The sequence below is a fragment of the Stenella coeruleoalba genome (genome assembly GCF_951394435.1).
Source record: "Stenella coeruleoalba genome assembly, chromosome: 18".
NCBI classification, from domain to species: Eukaryota; Metazoa; Chordata; class Mammalia; order Artiodactyla; family Delphinidae; genus Stenella; species Stenella coeruleoalba.
This window is the reverse complement of record NC_137164.1, coordinates 692,008-711,887: the sequence shown is the minus strand read 5'-3', so window position 1 is coordinate 711,887 and position 19,880 is coordinate 692,008. Positions and strand designations below refer to the sequence as shown.

General features: G+C 42.3%; 1 protein-coding gene across 5 annotated transcripts in view; it reads right to left on the bottom strand.

Annotated features, from left to right (window-relative positions):
• ZMYM2 (zinc finger MYM-type containing 2) overlaps positions 1 to 19,880 on the bottom strand; it is a 94,108-nt gene that overhangs the window by 11,061 nt on the left and 63,167 nt on the right. For all 5 annotated transcript variants that reach the window (XM_079903346.1, XM_079903348.1, XM_079903349.1 and 2 more), the window contains 9 exons: positions 15,542 to 15,707; positions 14,857 to 14,891; positions 9,576 to 9,705; positions 8,511 to 8,626; positions 7,738 to 7,906; positions 6,393 to 6,518; positions 5,381 to 5,475; positions 3,736 to 3,904; positions 2,701 to 2,852 (listed from right to left, as the gene is read on the bottom strand). In XM_079903346.1, the coding sequence (XP_079759472.1) occupies positions 2,701 to 2,852; positions 3,736 to 3,904; positions 5,381 to 5,475; positions 6,393 to 6,518; positions 7,738 to 7,906; positions 8,511 to 8,626; positions 9,576 to 9,705; positions 14,857 to 14,891; positions 15,542 to 15,707 (1,158 nt within the window). The remainder of the gene's footprint in view (positions 1 to 2,700; positions 2,853 to 3,735; positions 3,905 to 5,380; positions 5,476 to 6,392; positions 6,519 to 7,737; positions 7,907 to 8,510; positions 8,627 to 9,575; positions 9,706 to 14,856; positions 14,892 to 15,541; positions 15,708 to 19,880) is intronic.

Genomic DNA, 19,880 nt, shown 5'->3' with positions numbered 1-19,880 from the left:
GTAGAAGGATGAAGAACATAAACCACGTGTGCGCTAACCAGCAACCAGGCCAGAGCACCATCATCTGAGTTGACCTAACGTTTCTCCCACTAGTCAGAAGGAAGATTAGAAATAAAAGCACCAGCTCTTCAGGACAATTACATAAGATCTGGCGGCGGGGGAGAGGGGGGTGCACACTGTTTATAAAACAAAGGGAATGCTCGCCACTGACTGAATTCACTGAGCTCTGACCCAGACGTCTTCAGGGGCTGACACAACGACTGGGAAGCAGAGGGAAGGAAAGACACCAAAGTGTGTAACACAGTTCCCTGTCCTTGGGGACAAAGGTTCCATGTCTTTTGCCACATTCATAAAAAAAGAGATGCACGCACATCTAGCCACGCACGATGGGGTGGGAGGACCCAGGGGAACGGGCGCCCACCACCCACTCTGGGTAAACGTGGTGTGAAGGACTCGCACAGATGTAGAACAGCATGTGAAAGACTGACCGGGACTGTGGGGCTCACGTAGCCCCTTCTTTCTTCCTCAGACATTTCCATATTATGTGAACTTCTGGCGACAGCCACCACCCCTTACACCATCGGAAGAACAGGATTAGCTACCGCATCTGTGAGGGAGGAAAAGGGGCTGGCCCACCCTCACTTCTCAACACACCACCTGCCCCACACGTCCACAGGGCTTGGAGAGGAAGCCGTGCTGCTTTTGTTGTCAGCCGGGGACGGAATCAGAAAACGCATCACACAGAGAAAGACGCACATTCTTCCAAAATAGCTCCTACCTCTGTATGCATCCTTGAACTACCAACAAACAGCAATGATTTCTGGAAACTATCTTTTAGACATCTTATCACCACAATGAGTTTGAAGATTATTTTTAAAGCTGGTTATAAATACCATACAGTCTTTTACAAAAAATTAAATCAAGCCTGTGAAAATCTGTCCAGTGATGAGAAGAGTAAAACAACTGGTTTTCCAATTGTGGTAAAAATACACAGAACATAAAATTTACCATCTTGACCTTTTCTTTTTCTTTTTCTTTTTTATAAATTTTTTGGCTGCGCCGCACGGCATGTGGGATCCTAGTTCTCCGACCAGGGATTGAATCCGAGACCCCTGCATTGGAAGCGCGGAGTCCCAACCACTGGACCCCCAGGGAAGTCCCCATCTTGACCATCTTTAAGAGTACTGTTCTGGTAGTAAAAATTTATTTTGAGGAAACATTTTTCAGTTTATAAAGAACCTATTTTAAAAAGAAAGGAAATTCTGACGTGTGCTACAACATGGATGAACTTCAGGACATTATGCTGATTTCACGTACATGAGGTACCCGGGAGAGTCAAACTCACAGAAACAGAAAGAAGGGTGGGCGCCAGGGGCAGTGGGACTAAGGGATGAGGAGTTAGTATTTAATGGGGACAAAGTCTCAGGTTTGCAAGACGAAGAGGGTTATGAAGATGGATGGTGGTCATGTTTCCACAAGATTATCAATGTACTTTATACCACAGAACTGTACACTTAAAAACAGTTAAGATGGTAAATTTTGTGTTATATGTATTTTACCGCAATTAAAAAATTGGAAAAAAATGAACCTACTTGAAGACATAATTTATAATCATTAATATTACAATCCATTTAGCTTTCAAACCTCTAATGGTATTTGAAGTTCTACTTTATAAATATTTTGCTACTGCAAAATATGTGATGGTCTCTGAATACACAGTAATTTAGAGGTTATTCCCCACCACTGCTTAGATAATCTTAGGCAAATTTCTATCCTGAAGAGGGAAAGTGAAATACAAATCAAGACAATTCTAGTTTTCTCCAGTAATTTATTCAGCACCTACTACCTGTTAGCAGCGAAATATTTAATTCGAGGCCTATAAACAAAACTCCACATAAGAACATTTCCCCCCATCATTGACCATATTCACAAATACACAGGATGGAAAGCTAGGGCCTTTTCTGGCCTCTGGGCTCAAACCTGTACTATCTGTTCAAAACTAAAAGTCATTATCGAAAGTGGATCTCCATGTTTATTATGGGAAATGTATTCATTCAAGATTCACAGACATGTGGTTGAAGTTTACCTAAAACCTCTAAAGAATGAAATCTTTTATAAGATGATTCCAAAGAACTAATGAGTACTTACACTATTTAACAAGTTAGAAACACAGCAGAGATGAAACAGACCTATTTGCAGAGGGAAGTCATTTATCTGTTTACATGTATATCAGCACAGATCTATATATACATATATATACCATGCCTCAGAATGTTAATTCATTTATTTGCAGTTGTAAGGTGGGGATGAAATCAACCTGATTATCATATATATACATGGTAACAAACACACACATCATTAGTCCTGTTACAAAAGATGCATGAGCTTCGAGTGGTCTGTTACTAACTATGTTTTTCACCTAAGTTCTTTTTGGTTTTGGTACACAGTTTTGGAGAACCTGAAGTTCACTTTTAGGGACACAGCACATTATAGCAGAAACACCTGTATACAAAGTAGCTAAGAAAACCCTTTATAATATCCCAGTATTTTCGAATAAATTACTTTCGCCTTTCTTGGTAAGCCAATAAACCCTGACGTTCCGTAATATTCCTGAAGCAAAACATTTTTTTTCTCCAAGAACCTACCACAACAACCTTTCTTAACAACATTATATTCGAAAGTAACCATAAAATCACTCACCTCTTGAATCCCGAGGCAAAGATAATAGATACTGTCAGGTGCATAATTCTCCCCATTTGGCCTTCGGATCTCATTGACGAAATGGGCCAGGCCATAGTCAAGCTCAGCCGTGCTGTGACAGAGTAGATCCTCTTTTAACTTTACTGACTTAGCTAAAAGGAAATAAAATTTAAAATAATAATTATTATTTACTGTCTTAAGATTAAGAAACTTTCTGAAATCACTTTATTCTGTGTAAGAATTTACAGGTAAAATAAGAGCTACATTTAAATGTAAAGTACTTTAAGCTACATTCATGCTTTTTAAAATCAAAGGCAGTTAATAACAAAAACCTTGATTGTTTTTTCAAGGAAAAACATATTTTTCATGTACAGCACATGCAGCTTCATAGTAATTAATGACTCACTTGAGTACCTTCTGGATTTTCACATCCTATGGGTATTCTAGTATCAGTCAACGTTAAGCCTTTACTGTGGATGAAGGAATGTTCTAAATTTACATGTATTTTCTAATGTAATTCTCATGACAACCCTACAAGGTGGGTACTGTTACCCCCCTTCAGAGCTGGGAAACTGAGATGCTAGTACATGAGGGAACCCTGGCAGTCTGACTCTAGCACCTCCATAAGGCCATACTTCCTACCCTCTCTGTGGTGCCACGGACTGGTCCATGCACAGTAAAGAGTCTGGCCTGCTGCAAAGGGCTCTATCTGCTTAGAGCAAACTTTCTTCTTTACCCACAATCATCATAATCATCAACTTCAATAAGGAAACAAGGTTTGTTTGAGTTGTACTGACCAGCAAGCAACAGGAGCTCCATGAACCGACACTACCGTAAGGGCTTCATTTGTGCAACACGGTGCATGCCCGTGTGTGTGCGTGTGTGTGTGTGTGTGCGTGCGTGTGCGCGTGTGCGCGCGCGCACGCTCAAGCTCACTCATGCACGTAAACGGAAGCACAGAAGAATAGTTACCAAAACATGAATAAAAACCTTGATTTTAAATAGGACATAGGGGAAACAAATCAGAACACTTACGAGATTTTAGCTCATCTAACACCAGAAGATCTTCATCAAGCTGCCTCGTTCTGACCCAGTGTTTCCAGGCGTTTACCCCGTACGTGTACTTGAAAGGGAAGCTGCACTCCGAGTTGTCAGAACTGTCATCATGACACTGGTACCCTGACACTGCCTTCCTCTTGGCTCCCTGGTAGTAAAACACCACTGTCAAATCTTCTTTTTCTTAAGCCTATATTATTTCATGACTTTATGTAAGCCATCTCTCAACAAATGCACATTACAAAGAAATATATTTACATGATTAGAACTGACTGGAATTTCTGATCTGAGAACAGTTACCTATGACATTACTTGAAATCTCTCTCCAGGAATGCTGTATTTCTGCATAAACTACTCTGTACAACAGAATCGTATTAACTACTGCTGTGAGTTGAGAGTCACTGATGAGAAAATACATATATAATAATTAAAATCTGAAATAGAAGGATTCAAAATATTAATGTAAGAGAGAAACTGAAGAACTTCTCAAAGACACCACCTCATAGGAGATGACTCCTCAACTCCTTCCCACTTTCTTTCTTTCTTTTTTTTTTTTTTTTTTTTTTTTGGTACGCGGGCCTCTCACTGTTGTGGCCTCTCCCGTTGCAGAGCACAGGCTCCGGACGTGCAGGCTCAGCGGCCATGGCTCATGGGCTTAGTTGCTCCATGGCATGTGGAATCTTCCCGGACCGGGGCACGAACCCGTGTCCCCTGCATCAGCAGGCGGACTCTCAACCACTGTGCCACCAGGGAAGCCCCTTCCCACTTTCTTGATGGTACTGTTTGCTGTACAAAAATTTTAAATTTGGATATAACCCAATTCATCTATTTTTTCCTTTTGTTCCTGTGCTTTTGGTGTCGCATCTAAGAAACAGTGTCTAACCCAAGTTAATGAAGATTTAGGCCTATGTTTTCTTTTAAGAGTTTTATAATTTCAGTTCTTACATTTAGGTTTTTGACTCATTTTGAGTTCATTTTTGTGTGTGGTGTCAAGTAAGAGTCCAATTTCATTTACCACAAGTACTCACTCCTTTTTTCAATTTTCCCTTTCTCTTTCTTTTTTGGAGAAATTTGTGAAAGTCATCTTTTTTTAAAGAAAACCTTGCTTTCTGTTGGAAATGAGAAATACGGACAGTTGTTACTGATGTTCGGAACAGCGATACCCGTTTGTACATTTACATCTGGGGTCCCTGAATGAACCGCCCAGCACGTCTTCCTATGTGCTGGGATGCTTCAGTGAGACCAGATGTTACAACTGTGTACCTCAACCTCATCAAAAATACCAATGGAAAAAACAGCTCCCTAGAAAACAGTCTCAGTTGTTGTCTAATAATTGAATTTACTTTTTTAGCAAATATGTAAACCTTTTATCAATGACAACCTTTTATCAAGATAAAAATAAAAAGTTGCAAAATTCACTCTTCTTCTATGAAACTACAACTAAATAGGATATATTTTTATTACCTAGAAATGAAGTAATAAAAGCTTTACCTCTTAAGTCTTTTTTAATTCCAGAAAACAAAGTACCTTCCCACATTCTCAGGTACAACTGAAGCTCAAGTACCCTTGCCCTCTATTACACAGAGACAGGATGTGAATGCAAGAATACTGTTACATTTCATACCTTTTTTTTAGATCGAGGTCTAGGCTGTTCCTCATATTCTTCTCCAAAAACAGGTGGTAATAAAAACTCATTTTCCATATCAAGCTCCTCAGCAGCTGACAATTGAATCAGAAGAACTTTCATTTCAAACGTAATAGCACAGACTCATGCTATATAAACTCAGCCAACGAAGGACCACCCGCTGAATGCGCACAAGCACCATGCGCAGGGCAGCCTGTGCTGGGTGGAGAACAAACCATTTTCTCTACCTAACCTGGTCTATAAGTTCTGATAACGCCTGTTCATACTCTTAAAAAACACATGTACAATGCGTATCAACATGGAATTTTGTGGAAGTGTGTGATAGAAAAATTACTAAAACCTGAAATTTAATTATAAGATCTAAATGGTCTCAGTACAAATCTGTTTCAGTCTAGTTTCAATCTATTAAATCTTTTCCAATGTAAAAGGCTTTACATTCTATTCAATATGCTTATTGGCCATCGATAAAGAAAATAAACAATGAAAAACAGAACACATTTCTTTTACAACAAAAGACCTGAAAATATTTGTTTCCCTTTGAAGGTTAACTTAATTTTCAAAACGATTTTAAGAAAAATACTATCAATATTTTATTTAAATAAAAAGACACCAACACTTCTATATGTGTAAAAGTTTCTATAATAAATTAGTTTTAAGAAAGTTTCTTTTTAAGGCTCTGGGAAATTCCTTTTAAGTTCTGTAAAAGTTTCTATAATATGTATCTGTAAAAGTTTCTATAATAAATCAGTTTTAAGAAAGTTTCCTTTTAAGGCTCTGGGAAATTCCTTTTAAGTTCCTACAATTCAATATATGTTTCAGTTTGGAAGTTAACTGCTGAGTTTTATCTGGGTAAAAAAGAAAAGACCAATAATAACAGTACAGGCAATGACATGAACATTAGATTGTTAATGATCATAACCACGATTTTGACACCATAACTAAAGTGCAGAACCACACTTCCACTGAAAGAATAAAACAGAATTTCTATTACCTCTGGGGAAATCTATTTCAATGTCCAAATCTGGTTCATATGGTACATCAGGCATGTTGGACTCTGTCTCTGGGTCAGAGTTCTTCAAGAGATCTGAACCAATTATGTCCGTTTCAATAATTACACCTGTAATCAAGCCATAATATCATCAGAAATCAAAATAGAAAACTGCAACAGTACCTACACATAATCTGGCAAAAGTCATTTAATTGTAAATGCAAGATAGGAATACTTATATTAACATGTACAAAACGAAAAAGCATGCAGCTACCTTGAAATGTAAGCTACTATAAACTCTGTAGTAGATAATCATGAATACACAAAAAGTTTCAATCTTGTAAGTTTTGACTGCCCCTCTACAAAGTTAAAAAGCATGCTTTAATAGTAAAACAACTCTGTAGAGTGTTTCTAAGAGCAATCTCTTGTCAAAAATAAACTTACGAGCATGTGTAACTAATTTTCAACATTCTTTTTGAATTGTGACCTAGGTTTTCACATCATTCAATATAGGCTTAGTCACAACCGGCTTCTAACGTTTTGATTGGTTGCTTTAAACACATTTGTACTGCAACCCAGTGAAAAAAGACATTTTATTGAGTTCAGGGTAGTGGTGGGAAACAGAGACACATGCATACACAATGGAAACAAAAGTTTCACAAAACAATACCCTTTCTAGGAGGGATTCATGCTGACATATTTTTTCCGTTTCTTTCTTTCTTTAAAAACAAAAAACAAAAAACAAAAAACCCAGAAAACACTGGTTGCAACCCACTAAATCCATTTCCCACTCCCTAACCGAGTGCTTGCCCAGCACTGTCCCTGCGCGACGCCCTGTGCTCTGGGTGAGGGGAGCAGGAAGCTCAGGGCAGCCCCGGAGGGCTGAGGCAGGAGAAGCATTCCCAGACACATGTCCTGCTACACCGCTTGGCAAGCACTGCCCTAGTAGAAGTTAAGACAACGCTGGCTTAGATAATGCAACTTACTTTCTTAGCATAAATCAGTAAAACAAAATTGGGGATAACCATCATAAAATAAGAGTTTGAGTTATAAAAGCCTACTGCAACTTAGTTTTTTGTGTCTGAGCTCGTCCACTGAAACAAGAATAACTTAGAGTCGATTTTACAAGTTAAATCCTGTTAGCAATTAAAACAGGGACCGTACAAGTTCCTGGGCTCGACGTCAGGGAGCACCTGCTAGATACAGTGCGGGCCTCATAACCCGAAATCCACTTGTGCTGCAGCGTGCCCACACCCGCTCAGGCTGAAGCACAGCGACAGCCGGCCTCGCTCTAGCAGCAGCCCCCCAACCCCGATGTCGTCCCCCCCCCCGGCAGCGGGGGACTCACTGTGGATGTCGGTGCCCTCTGCCTTCCCCTCGTCCTCAGCCATGTCGGTCACTGTCAGCAGCTCTGTGCCCAGGGGATCTGAAGAAACTGTGCTTTTGAGCTCCTCGGCTGCCGCAGGGATCTTCTCACTGCTGTCCGAGGGGACGGGCAGAAACACGGGGACTGGCACCTAAGTAACCAAAGGACTTACTCTCAGGCTCACTTAACATTACAAGGTATTTTTCCAAATTAAAAATCACTCTGACACATGATCTACTTCATAATGCTGCACTGGTCAGAAGTTTTGGGAAGAACACGTATGTTAAGTATCACAAAGAAAGCCCCGAATACAAGCAGCTACTTTTTGAAGTAACAAGTAATTTTTGAGGCATTTCTGTCACCAGGGGACTACAGTACAGTAGGCCAGCCCTGACACAGTGTCCCCAGCACTGCAGGGGATGACATTTATATGAGCCTCCATTCCATGTATCAGTTGTAAACCTTACGGTTCACAAATCTTTCTTTCTAAAATGAACACAAATATGTTTACACAGTATGTGTAAAGCAGGTGCAGACATTGGCTGAACTTCACTCTCAAGGACGAGCACTTACCTGATCACACACACAGCAACCCCTGGCAAAGCCTCAACCAGACCCAAGTGAACTGCTGATGAAAAGCCAAGCCTCCACCCTCTGTCCCACCAGTGTCACTGAAGCAGTCACCGCCAACCCACTGCTGCCCCGCCTGCACCTGAGAGATCTCAGGAGGAAGGGGAGCTGAAAGTCTGACTTACGGGCACAGGAACGGTCGTGGGCACAGGGATGCTCTGGCTGTACATGTGCATGGGCACCGGCACGTACACGGGCACCGGGATGGGCACCGGGACATACTCTGTCCTCCACTCACCATCTGGGGGCACAGAACGTGTTCAAGGAGCAACGTCAACCATGACCACCACTTAAACACAGCTGCTCAGTCAAAGTAATTTGGTAACAAAGAAAAATTTAAGTGCCTCAGTACCCATTTAAAAGAAGTTCCCAGTTTTCACAAAATTAGGTAAGTTAAAAACAACAGGGACTTCCCTGGCAGTCCGATGGTTAAGACTCCATGCTTCCAGTGCAGGGGGCACAGGTTCCATCCCTGGTCAGGGAACTAAGATCCCACATGCCACGTGGCGTGGCCGAAAACAAACAAACAAAAAAACCAAAAACAACAAAACTGAATGCAGTAGCTGTCCTAAGTTATAGAGAGCACAAACAGAATTTAGACTTTTTTTTTTTTGGCCACGTGGCACGTGGGGATCCGACCAGGGATGGAACCTGCACTCCCTGCAGTGGAAGAGCAGAGCCTTAACCACTGGACCATCAGGGAAGTCCCTAGACTTTTTTTAAAATAGAAAAAAAACATCTTTTAAAGTATTATATGGTCCCAGACACTCTCACACCCCCACAAAAAGGTTTACTTAATCAAACAATCAGAATACAGCTAACGTTTAAATTTGATGAAAATACATATCTGAATGATTTCAACTCATTCTGACAAGGAAACAATAGTTATGGTTATAGACCACACTCAAAGAGATGGTTTTCTCAGAAGAGCACTGTAACTTTAGTGGGTCTTGGCCCCCAAGGAAATTTTTGATACAGCATTTTATCACTGGTGACATAACTTGCAGGCCTTTGTTAGAGACTGATCTTTATTAATGATCTTAAATGACATGCTGTATTCTGAAGGCATGTCTAAAACCAGATAAGCAAAATCAACAGAAAGTGACAAAGTGACCCAACAAATCTATTCTGCAGCCCATTATTTGAGAAAAGCATGGATTTCACTCAGCGAGGGTCAGGATGCGAGTCACCTGTCTGACAGGACTTGCTCTGCATGTGGGGTTTGCAGTAAGTTGCCTTCGTCATGGTCAAAGGTTTGCACAGAACTGCCTTGTTCTTCATCTCCTTGTTGGGGGTTGGAGAAGGGGGTGGTGCTGAGCCCTACCGAGAAACAAAGAGAAACATTTTTATTTCTGCCTCTAATTTTTATTACTTTATGCTGTTGTTAATATCTGGTTTCTAGGTCCAGCGGGGGGAACACACAAAAGTGGAAGAATATAATCAATTTATGCTGTTTCTACTATGTCTACCAAAGTCTTAATCTGGAAGGATCAACATGAATCTATCCCAACTATAGGAAAAGCAGTAGTAATCGTTCATTCTACAAATCTGTTTTTCGAAGGATACCACAGCATACTTTTTAATATAACATAAAAGACAAGTCTCACTCTTAAATAAAAAAGCAAGGTTGTTAACCTGAATTTTGAAAATAATTAGACTCTTATTATGGCTTTCTGATACTCTCTCTCTACTGCATAAACTGCTTATACGTGGTGCTAAATTTGAAAAGAAAAATGATGAAAATTATTACCAAAAATGTTATCAAACTTTAAGTTGTTTCCTCTGTCCCAACCACTGCAATTTTAGGAACGTCTCCTCTCGATACAGATGTTTCAGCCTGTGCACCACAGTACCGTTTACACCACAGAAACACACACACACGCTGTAAAGCAAGCTGCAGCTCTGTGCCTAGGAGGCGACATGAAGGTGCTGTGCACACCACCGATCGCTACGGGGAAAGGGACACAATTCAGAGTTCCTGGTCTTCGGGTGCCAAGCGCACAGTTCCTGCGGACACGGACCTCACTCCGAAAACGGACCTCACGCCGAAAACGCACGCCGCACGCGGCGTACGGCGCCCCGCCCCTCCCCGCGCACGCATGCGCAGTAGGTGGAGCCCGTGTCCGGGAAAGCGAGACGGCCTCGCCGCCGTCCCGGCGCTGCGCAGCGCAGGGGAACCCAGGACTCATCAGAAACGAAGCCCGCATGGTCTCCCGGCGCTTCGCCAGGGCCCATCCCGGCCCCGAGGCAGGACCCCAGGATAGTATCTCAGCCGGGGTCAGCGGACAACTCTGGGGGTCTCGGACCGTCTTCCAGCAGCCATTCTGCGGCTTTGCTCTGCCACCTTGTCCAGTCTCCCCGCTGGGCTTGGCCACCTTTTCTGCCACAACCACCTCCACTCATCTGTGTGCGATGCGCACCATGTTTTCAACGCTCTTCTTTTTATTTTCTGTAACACCTTCAAAGACGGACATTTTCCACGCAGTCTCATCAAACATCTTCCAACGCCACTCATTTCCCAAGCGGCCTCCTGATGCTGCGCCCGGCGGGGCCCGTCCCCGGCATCCTCGCTGCAACTGGGCCCTGAAAGCCCAGTGCGCCCTGCTGGGGCTGGGGAAGGGGGAGGGGGAGGGGTACTCAGCGTCTGGGGGTGGTTTCTGAGTCCTCCACCGCAATGGATAACATCCGATAATCAAAACCCGAAGGCTCAAGGTTTTCATTCTGGAGGCCGAGTTCAACTTGTAGGATGATGCAGCTGCGAAACCAACCCCAGAATATTTCGGACACCACCCCTGCTTTTTCTGTCCCACCCCACATACGGGCACACGGGCTAGGTTCCCCTCTAAGTGCTCGTGGTCTGGGGCTCTACGCACCAGAGGGCTGCACTTGGTCACCCTTGGCCTTGGCCCAAGAGCAAGGACACAGAGTCTCAGAAGGATTCAAGTCAGGGCTTCGAGACCACTTGCATTCGGTAGGTTCGTTTTACCAATGACCTTGCAAAAACTAGCCAACAGAAACAACCTTCTGTTGTTTGTAAGCTGCCTCACTTATGCATCTTCCTGCGTAACCCCCAGCAGCCCCCTCTGCAGAGCCCAGACCTGCAGAACCCACCGGGGCCTGCAAGACCCACATTTTTCACATGTGAGTGGGCCAGCACCAGCACAAAGAGGCCACCCTTTCCCTGATCCTGGTGACAGGCTGTGAGCTGACAGTCTCACCACACTGCTGGTCACTGTGCTGTGTTGTAAGCAGTCATAAGCTCACGAATCCACAAATTTAGTCAACATACCATCTTTCCCACAGCTTCCCCACGCACTAGTTTACCTCAGCCCTACAGACGCTGGATTTCTTATCCCTCTTTATAGATGAACCATATCGTTCGTTCATCCACGAAACTGAACTCACATGGGTCCCCCAGTCAGACACACAGCACTTTCTGGTGCTTAACCCAGCAGCAAAATCACCAACACAAAGCACAAAAATAGGAAAAACTGGCACTCGTCAGACTGTGAAGAGGACACTTGCTTAAAGCATAAGCTGAGAGGAGATGGCCAAGCAGCCCCCGGGGCCCACACCCCTGGACACTCACGGTCTGCACGTGACCTCGACAGCTACTGGGCACTGATTCAGGGGTGACAGACACATCTTAGAGAGCAGGCCAATTCACAAACGTGAAAGGGTACTAATAAAAAACGGTGCACAGTGGATCTCTCATAAGTTTCAAGTCATGCTCATGGCCAAGGGGGCTGGTCCCGTGTGAGCTCATTCTACGCTCACCAGGATTCCAAACCCCGTGCCACGGAAGCTGGTCTGACGGCACCGCCGTGCAACATCAGGCAAGTCACTGGGTCTCCTGAGCCTCAAGTTCCTCAACTGTAAAGCGGGAGTAACAGTTAACACCAGCTATTGAGTGTCTACTACACACCAAACCTGGGGAAGTTGGGTCTGGACTGGGAAATACTCTAGAACCCCCTTATGAACCAGGGGTCAAAGTCACAGACATCCTAGGTTACTCGTCATTCTGCCGACAGGGCACCATGTCGACTAAACTATGCCACCTGGTAAAAACCGACACTTGATACTGCTTCTTACTTTTCTCTTGGTCAACAGGCAGGATCTATACCTACTGATAATAAATTCTGAAGAAGGACCACAAATAATGAAAATTATAATGACGAAAGCCACCACACCTCTTGAGTATTTGCTATATGGCCAGGGACTATAAGCTATAGACAATGTCTATGTCCCCCTAAAATTCACACTCAGATCTAATCCCCAAGGGGATGTCTTGTGAAGGTGTGACCCTTAGGTGGTGATTCGGTCATGAGAGCAGAGCCCTTGTGAATGGGATCAGTGCCCCTCATAGAAGAGACCCAAAAAAACCCCTCCCCCACGTGAGGACATGCGACAAGAAGGCCGTCTGGGAACCAGGAAGCAGGCCCTCAATAGACACCAGGTCTGCTGGAGCCATGATCTCAGACTTCCAGCCTCCAGAACTCCGAGAAATACCTTCTGTTGTTTGTAAGCTGCCTCACTTATGGCATCCTGTTATACAATATATAGTAGCTCAAACGGACTAGGACACTATGCAAAGCACCAAAGTCACACACCTGATGAAATGAATTCTTTAACCCTCTCAGCACAAGGGGTAGCAGGTGTTTTCTCACTCCCATTTTACAGATGAGGAAACTGAGGCTCAGAAGCTGTACAGCCCAGTGGAGGTGACAGAGAAGAGTTCTAAAGTCAGGGTTCAAGTGGCTTCCCCGATGCAGGCCCTATGTCTCCAACACCACACACCCTGCCCCATGGGTTAGCGCTCTTGGTGACGACCCCGACGAGGTTCTGTCTCCATGCCCACATTACAGATAAGGGGAAAGTCACACAAAGAACCGTAAAGTGACTTGCCCCAAACTCTACAGCTGAGCTCTCATCCAAGGACAAGGTGGGAGGGGCTCTACGTGACAGGAGGTGATAGCTGCAAAGGCCCATCCTTCCATCCGTCCCATGAGGTGGCCTCAGTGCTGCTGCAGGAGAAGAGTACCTGCTTCTGTGCGGGCGGAAGGGTGTCTTGAAGCCTTGGTCAAAGCTTTGAAACAAGGTTGGGAGTTGCCTTATGGCTGCATGCAGATGCCAAACAGGGAGTGATCATCTGTACACTCCTCAGCAAGGATCAAGTGCCTGGTTAGAATCTGACAATTCAGCTGAATGCTCCTGAATTATCTGACTTAAAAATATATTACCACAAGGGCAGAACAGATAGGGGAGGAAAGCAAACAAAAAAGCACTCTTAACTTGTCTAGGATTCTAACTATTAACATCAAAACCAAAAACTGGGAATTCCCTGGTAGTACAGTGGTTAGGACTCGGCACTTCCATTCCATTTGATCCCTGCGTGGGGGAACTAAGATCCCGCCAAAAACAAACACTGAATGGAATAATATAAAAACACCAATCTTTCATCTACATCAGAGATCCTAAACTGTGGTTACATGTTAAAATCACCTAAAGAACTTTTCAAAACTACAGAAGTTCTGAGTTGGAGCCTAGGTATTCGAAAGGTTTTGAAAACTCCCCAGGTAATTCCAATCTGTAGCCAGAGCTGGTTAACTCCTTCTGCCCAGGAACACACGAGCAGAGGCTCACCATGATGCTGGTAAATGGCTCCCACAGAAGCCCCTGGATCAGGGTGGCTCCTGCAGGCGGGCACAAGAGGGCCGGCCCACTGTTCAGTGCAAGGCTCCTTTTATACAGAAACGGCCACTTTCAGCCCACAAGAGCCTTGAAATGCTAATGTAAAAGCAGAATCTGATGTATTACACTAAGAGAAAGAAAAACACTACAGAAAAAGAAAAAAGAAAACAGAAAAAAACCCAGGAGAAAGCATATGGAAGAAGAACTCCTCAAGTTTACAACTACCAGGGCCTTGCCCCTAGGACAGATCTCCAGACCTGTCTGAGGGGCATCCGCCTAGCCCGGCCTGCCTCCCGCTTCCCAGGATCCCCCTCAGGTCCCTCCAAGTTCGGCCCCAGTGAACAGTTTGGCCAAACATGCACGCCTCTGGACATTATTATTCCTCCGACTTTTCATCGTCTACTGGCAACCTTCTACTCAGCTGTTCAGAAGTTTTGTCACAGCTGCCAGGACCGCATACACTCAACCATTTCAAATGCACCATTGCTACTGCCCTAAAGATGCAGCTGGGATGAGCGCTTCAACGCAAATATTTATATGTCTATCTCGCCCAATGTGGGTAAAGGCCACAATTAATTCACCTTTATATTCCTTAGCAGGTAGAAAAGGACCTGTTTTTATATCGGGTAACTTAGCACAATATGAATGCTTCAACTGTCTCAACAGAGGAAAGTAAAAAAATCTTTTATTATTACAATCAGATTAAAATGGACTAATTACTTTTTCTCCCCACATGATGAAAGTCAGTATTTAGCACTTTACCTATTAAGCAATACTTACTGTCATTTTGGTTCGGGACGTCTGACAACCCTGATCTAAAAACAAACAAATTTAAAATAAGACAAATATCACTTTCTTCAGGATTTTCTAAATCCATATCTCTCATTAATTTTTACTGATTTTTAAAATAGTTACTGAAGAAAATATATTTTAAGTTCTTTCAAATAAAGAATATGAGATCTGAGAGCTGAAATACAGAGATAAGTAGTGGAATTAACTCTCTCCCCATTTTGTCCCCTCAGAAAGTATACACTGCTTTGGGAGCAATACTATGTTCTTAGATTTAACTCAATTATTAATTAAGTCTAAAGGGTTTTCTTTGTTTCTCCTACCTACCCCCAGCACATACAATTTGCTAAAAATAGTTTTCATTTAAAATTGCAAGTGACACATGATAGGCAGATCAACTTTTTTACAATTTTTGTTATAATTCTGTTTAGCTGCTCTCTACCCCCAAGTAGACTCTATTTTTTTCAACTAGCATTACATTTTTAAGAGAATAAAATAAAAAGCAGTACATCTACAGAAACATCACTGAAGGCACTTCCACCCAGGGAAACTACGGAAGTTGCTATTAAACTATCTCTGAAATTAACTGCTTATCATCATTACCTTGAATCCAGATCTCTGAAACTAAAAACTGCTTTACAGGTTTTTCAAGTTACTAACCTAAACGATCACATACCATAATGTAAGTTTTCAGGTCCTTTCTGGGTTGTCATGTTGGGCTCGTTCTGCTGACAGTAGAAACGCAACAAGCAGTGCTGGTCGCAGAAATGTTTCATCTCCCCTCGCCACTGCACCCTCTCCCTCAGGGTGCCTTGAGATTTACAGCAGTCACACCTTGCAGCCTTGACGAGAAAAGGAAGGTGTCAGACATCTCCCACGACAACGTTTAAAAAGTCCGACATGTATTTTACAAGATTTCTAGACATTTCAATGACTGTTGTCAAATGTGATAAAACAATGTCAGATAAAGAAAAAATAAAATTGTATCATAAACATACAGTAAAATCCACAGAAGTTTAAAAAGTAGCAATTTACCTTATTGTCAAAATCCCTTTCTATACTTACCAGAAGTCAAAGACCAGCATTACAAAGATAGGCTATAACCAAAAAAATTGAACAGTGGTAGCAGACCAAATTGGTACAACGTTTTTTTAAGATTTTTTTTTGATATGGACCATTTTTAAAGTATTTATTAAATTTGTTACAATACTGCTTCTGTTTTATGTTTTGGTTTTTTGGCCCAAGGTATGTGGGATCTCAGTTCCCTGACCAGGGATCGAACCCATACCCCCTGGATTGGAAGGCAAAGTCTTAACCATTGGACCACCAGGGAAGTCACGGTACAATGCATTTTAATATTACAAAATAATTTTGAGAGCCATAATGATATGCTGGTCGAAGTCTACCACAATTATACTACACTGAAAATCTCTGATTAATGAACAGATTTCCCAGGTTAAACTGAGCTCATAATGGACCCATTTATACAACTGTACAGACCAGAATAATTTTGAAACCAGCTCTTATGCTGAGAAAATCATGGATGTTAATTTGAAATGTTTTGTTTCAGTAGTTTAATATAATAAATTTGAAGGGCATTAATACTGGTTATTTTTTTAATTTATTTTTCGCTGCACTGGGTCTTTGTTGTTGCACAGGGGCTTTCTCTAGTTGCGGTGGCTTCTCTTCTTGCGGAGCACGGGCTCTAGGTGCGTGGGCTTCAGCAGCTGTGGCTCACAGGCTCTAGAGCGCAGGCTCCAGCAGTTGCGGCACATGGGCTTAGTTGCTCCGCGGCATGTGGGATCTTCCCGGACCAGGGCTCGAACCCGTGTCCCCTGCGCCCTGGCAGGCGGATTCTTAACCACCGCGCCACCAGGGAAGCCCCAATACTGTTTTAATGACAAGAACTTCAAGTTCATGTCTTAGAACACTCGGTATTTAATTAATTAAAAAACAATTATATTTTAAGATCACAGATGTGAACTACACCTAGGAAAACAATCAGCCCTAACTAGTCTACAACTTAATATGCAAAATAAAACCAACTAAAATTCAAACATAAAAAGTTATACTTTATGATGGTGAATCAATTAATCTAGGGACAGATTTTTGAGAGATTCCATTTTACCTAGATTTTGCCCATTTTCACTAATTCTTAACATCTTGATCAACGAGTAGGCCAAAAGGTATAACAATCAATTTCAAATACAGTACCTTTCATAATTAAGTTTTGGTTTTTTTTTTTTTTGAGGTATGCAGGCCTCTCACTGTTGTGGCCTCTCCCGTTGCGGAGCACAGGCTCTGTACGTGCAGGCTCAGCGGCCATGGCTCACGGTCCCAGCCGCTCCGCGGCATGTGGGATCTTCCCAGACTGGGGCACGAACCCGTGTCCCCTGCATCGGCAGGCGGACTCTCAACCACTGCGCCACCAGGGAAGCCCCATAATTAAGTTTTTAATCTACTTACAGTAGAAATAAATTACTGCAATTTTTAAAATTGCCCTTTAGTTTAGCCACCAACTTAGAAGTTTTGACAAAGCAGTAAATATTAAGTACTTGATAGCTGGTAACAGTCACAGCTGTAGCTTTCCCTCACTGCTCTAATCACCTAGACTTTTATACTGCGGGTTTGGAAACCACTCACTTTATTTTTTTTTATTATTATTATTTTTTTTGCAGTACGCGGGCCCCTCACTGCTGTGGCCTCTCCCGTTGTGGAGCACAGGCTCCAGACGCTCAGGCTCAGCGGCCATGGCTCATGGGCCCAGCCGCTCCGCGGCATATGGGATCCTCCCGGACCGGGGCACGAACCCGTGTCCCATGCATCAGCAGGCAGACTCTCAACCACTGCGCCACCAGGGAAGCCCGAAACCACTCACTTTATGTCTCCACAGGAGTCCCATGAATCAACACTACAACAAATTCCTGGCTGGCACATGAACAAAGGGCTGTGTGGGTAAACAGGTCTTATGTAACAGACATACCCACCCAGGGTTAGAACACAGGCTCTTTATTTCTCCAGGTCAGGGATTTCTCCTGCCAAATAAATGTTAAACCAATGAAGAAGATTTGCAGTATAAATTATGACTATTAAGTGATGCCAATATCGCATCTCTTGTCCAAAAACTTGTGAGCTTAAATGTTATACTGCTGGTAATATAACATAGTAATCTCAGTAACATTAGCACTCACTATCAACCAGGTCCTAGTTTACTCAATAGTAAAAAGAAGTCCCTATATAAAACTCTCAGCAGCAAAGACTGTTCTTTAAAATAATCATTGAAGTGCTCCAGGTTTCCGGGATTTTTTCCTTTTTATACTTTATACTCGAAGAAAAGCCAAAGCACCACAGGAGAAACTGAGTCTAAACAGTCAAGAACACAGCAAAAGTGAAGATGAGAACCTGAAAACAAAGGCCAGGCTGCCCTCTCCATTCCACAAGCCTCACAACAGGGCGGGGAAGCTCAAGTCCCAATACAGTAAGTGACTTCTTAGGGCCAAATACCAAAGTGCAGAGGTAGGATTCAAAGCAGACAGTCCAAGTCAAAACCAAAGCTTTATTTAGTGCACCAAGTTACAAAGACAATGGAAAAACAAATGAGTTAATATGAATAACTAGAAATAAAAATCCTAACATGTAAAATGCTGCAAGAAAGTTCTCAGTGTAACATCTAAAACCCAAATCAATTTGTATACAATTTGTATTTGTATAAAAAGTACTGTGCTGACTCTTTGTATATGGTAATATTTCCACTTACACAATAATTTAATAGGCCTAGAGCCTACAACCAAGCACATTCGACCCAAAGAATCTGAACAATAAAATCGCTTCATTATTTTGTATAGACATTTGGAATTCTGTCCTAACAACACTTTAAGCTCCTTTCTTCCAGGAAGTTCAAAACAAATTTAGACGATTTCAATTAAAAAAAAAAAAAAGGAGCAAGATTAGTGCTAATTTACAAATGGCAACAAAATATGTATGTATTTTTTCAGGAAAAAGGATAATAATAGAACTCAATACTAATTCAAGCTTAATACCGTAATCAAAATTTTAGAGGTTGTAAACCTCTTGTTTTTTGGCTTGTTTTCTCCTTTTGCAGCCACTCATACAAACTCCTGGTAAAATGTCTGGAACCATGCTAAATGGAAAATCTCATTAATGCCCATCATTTGTTACCGACACCAACACCACTACCTCCTACTCACGAGACGGGACTCTTAGGAAAGCTTAACATTCCTACAGCGTAAGAACACATGTTTCTGGTTTAACAAACACTTTGTGGTTTTCCTGTCACTGTGAAAAATCAAGGGTTGTGTATTATTTTGAGGAGGAAAAAAGAAAAAGTTACTGATTCAAACAATCTAAATAATAGGCAGGTACTAACGAAACTCAATTCAAAAACCTTAATCCAACTGCTCAGCTAATCCAGGAGCCTCCTCTGCAGTAACTGAGGAAGGTCATTGGACCTACACTGACACAGCCCCTTACCTGTCTTGGACAGTCTGGGTTGATGTATACACATCCTTGTAACCTTCCACCCTCTTGTTGCCCACTTCCCCAATCAGACCTAATTTTGCAAGGGGGAACCACGAACAAAATGAAACACGGGATTTTATAGTCATTTATTTAAAAAAAGAATGCAGCAATAAAAGATTGGGCACTGGATACTATGCAAAGCATTCGAGTGATAAGAATTCTTCTGTTACCCAAAGGTACATTTAAAGCGAGAATATTAGGTATTTCCTTTAGAAACTTAATGTCAAAAACAATGAATGATTTTCTAAAATCAATATTTCTGGCAGTTTATAGACAAAAAAGAAAAACATAGAAGCCCCAAAATATTTTCCATTCAGGTATCCTTTTATGAATAAGGCTTATTAAAATGTAAGTATTAATTTGATTACAGCCCAGTCATGCTGTTCAACTGCTGGGGCATTTGCACTGAAGAATTTAACACTGTCACCCTTCACTACTGGTTTTTAAGGCAAATCGAAGCCTATATTAGGGCTTCT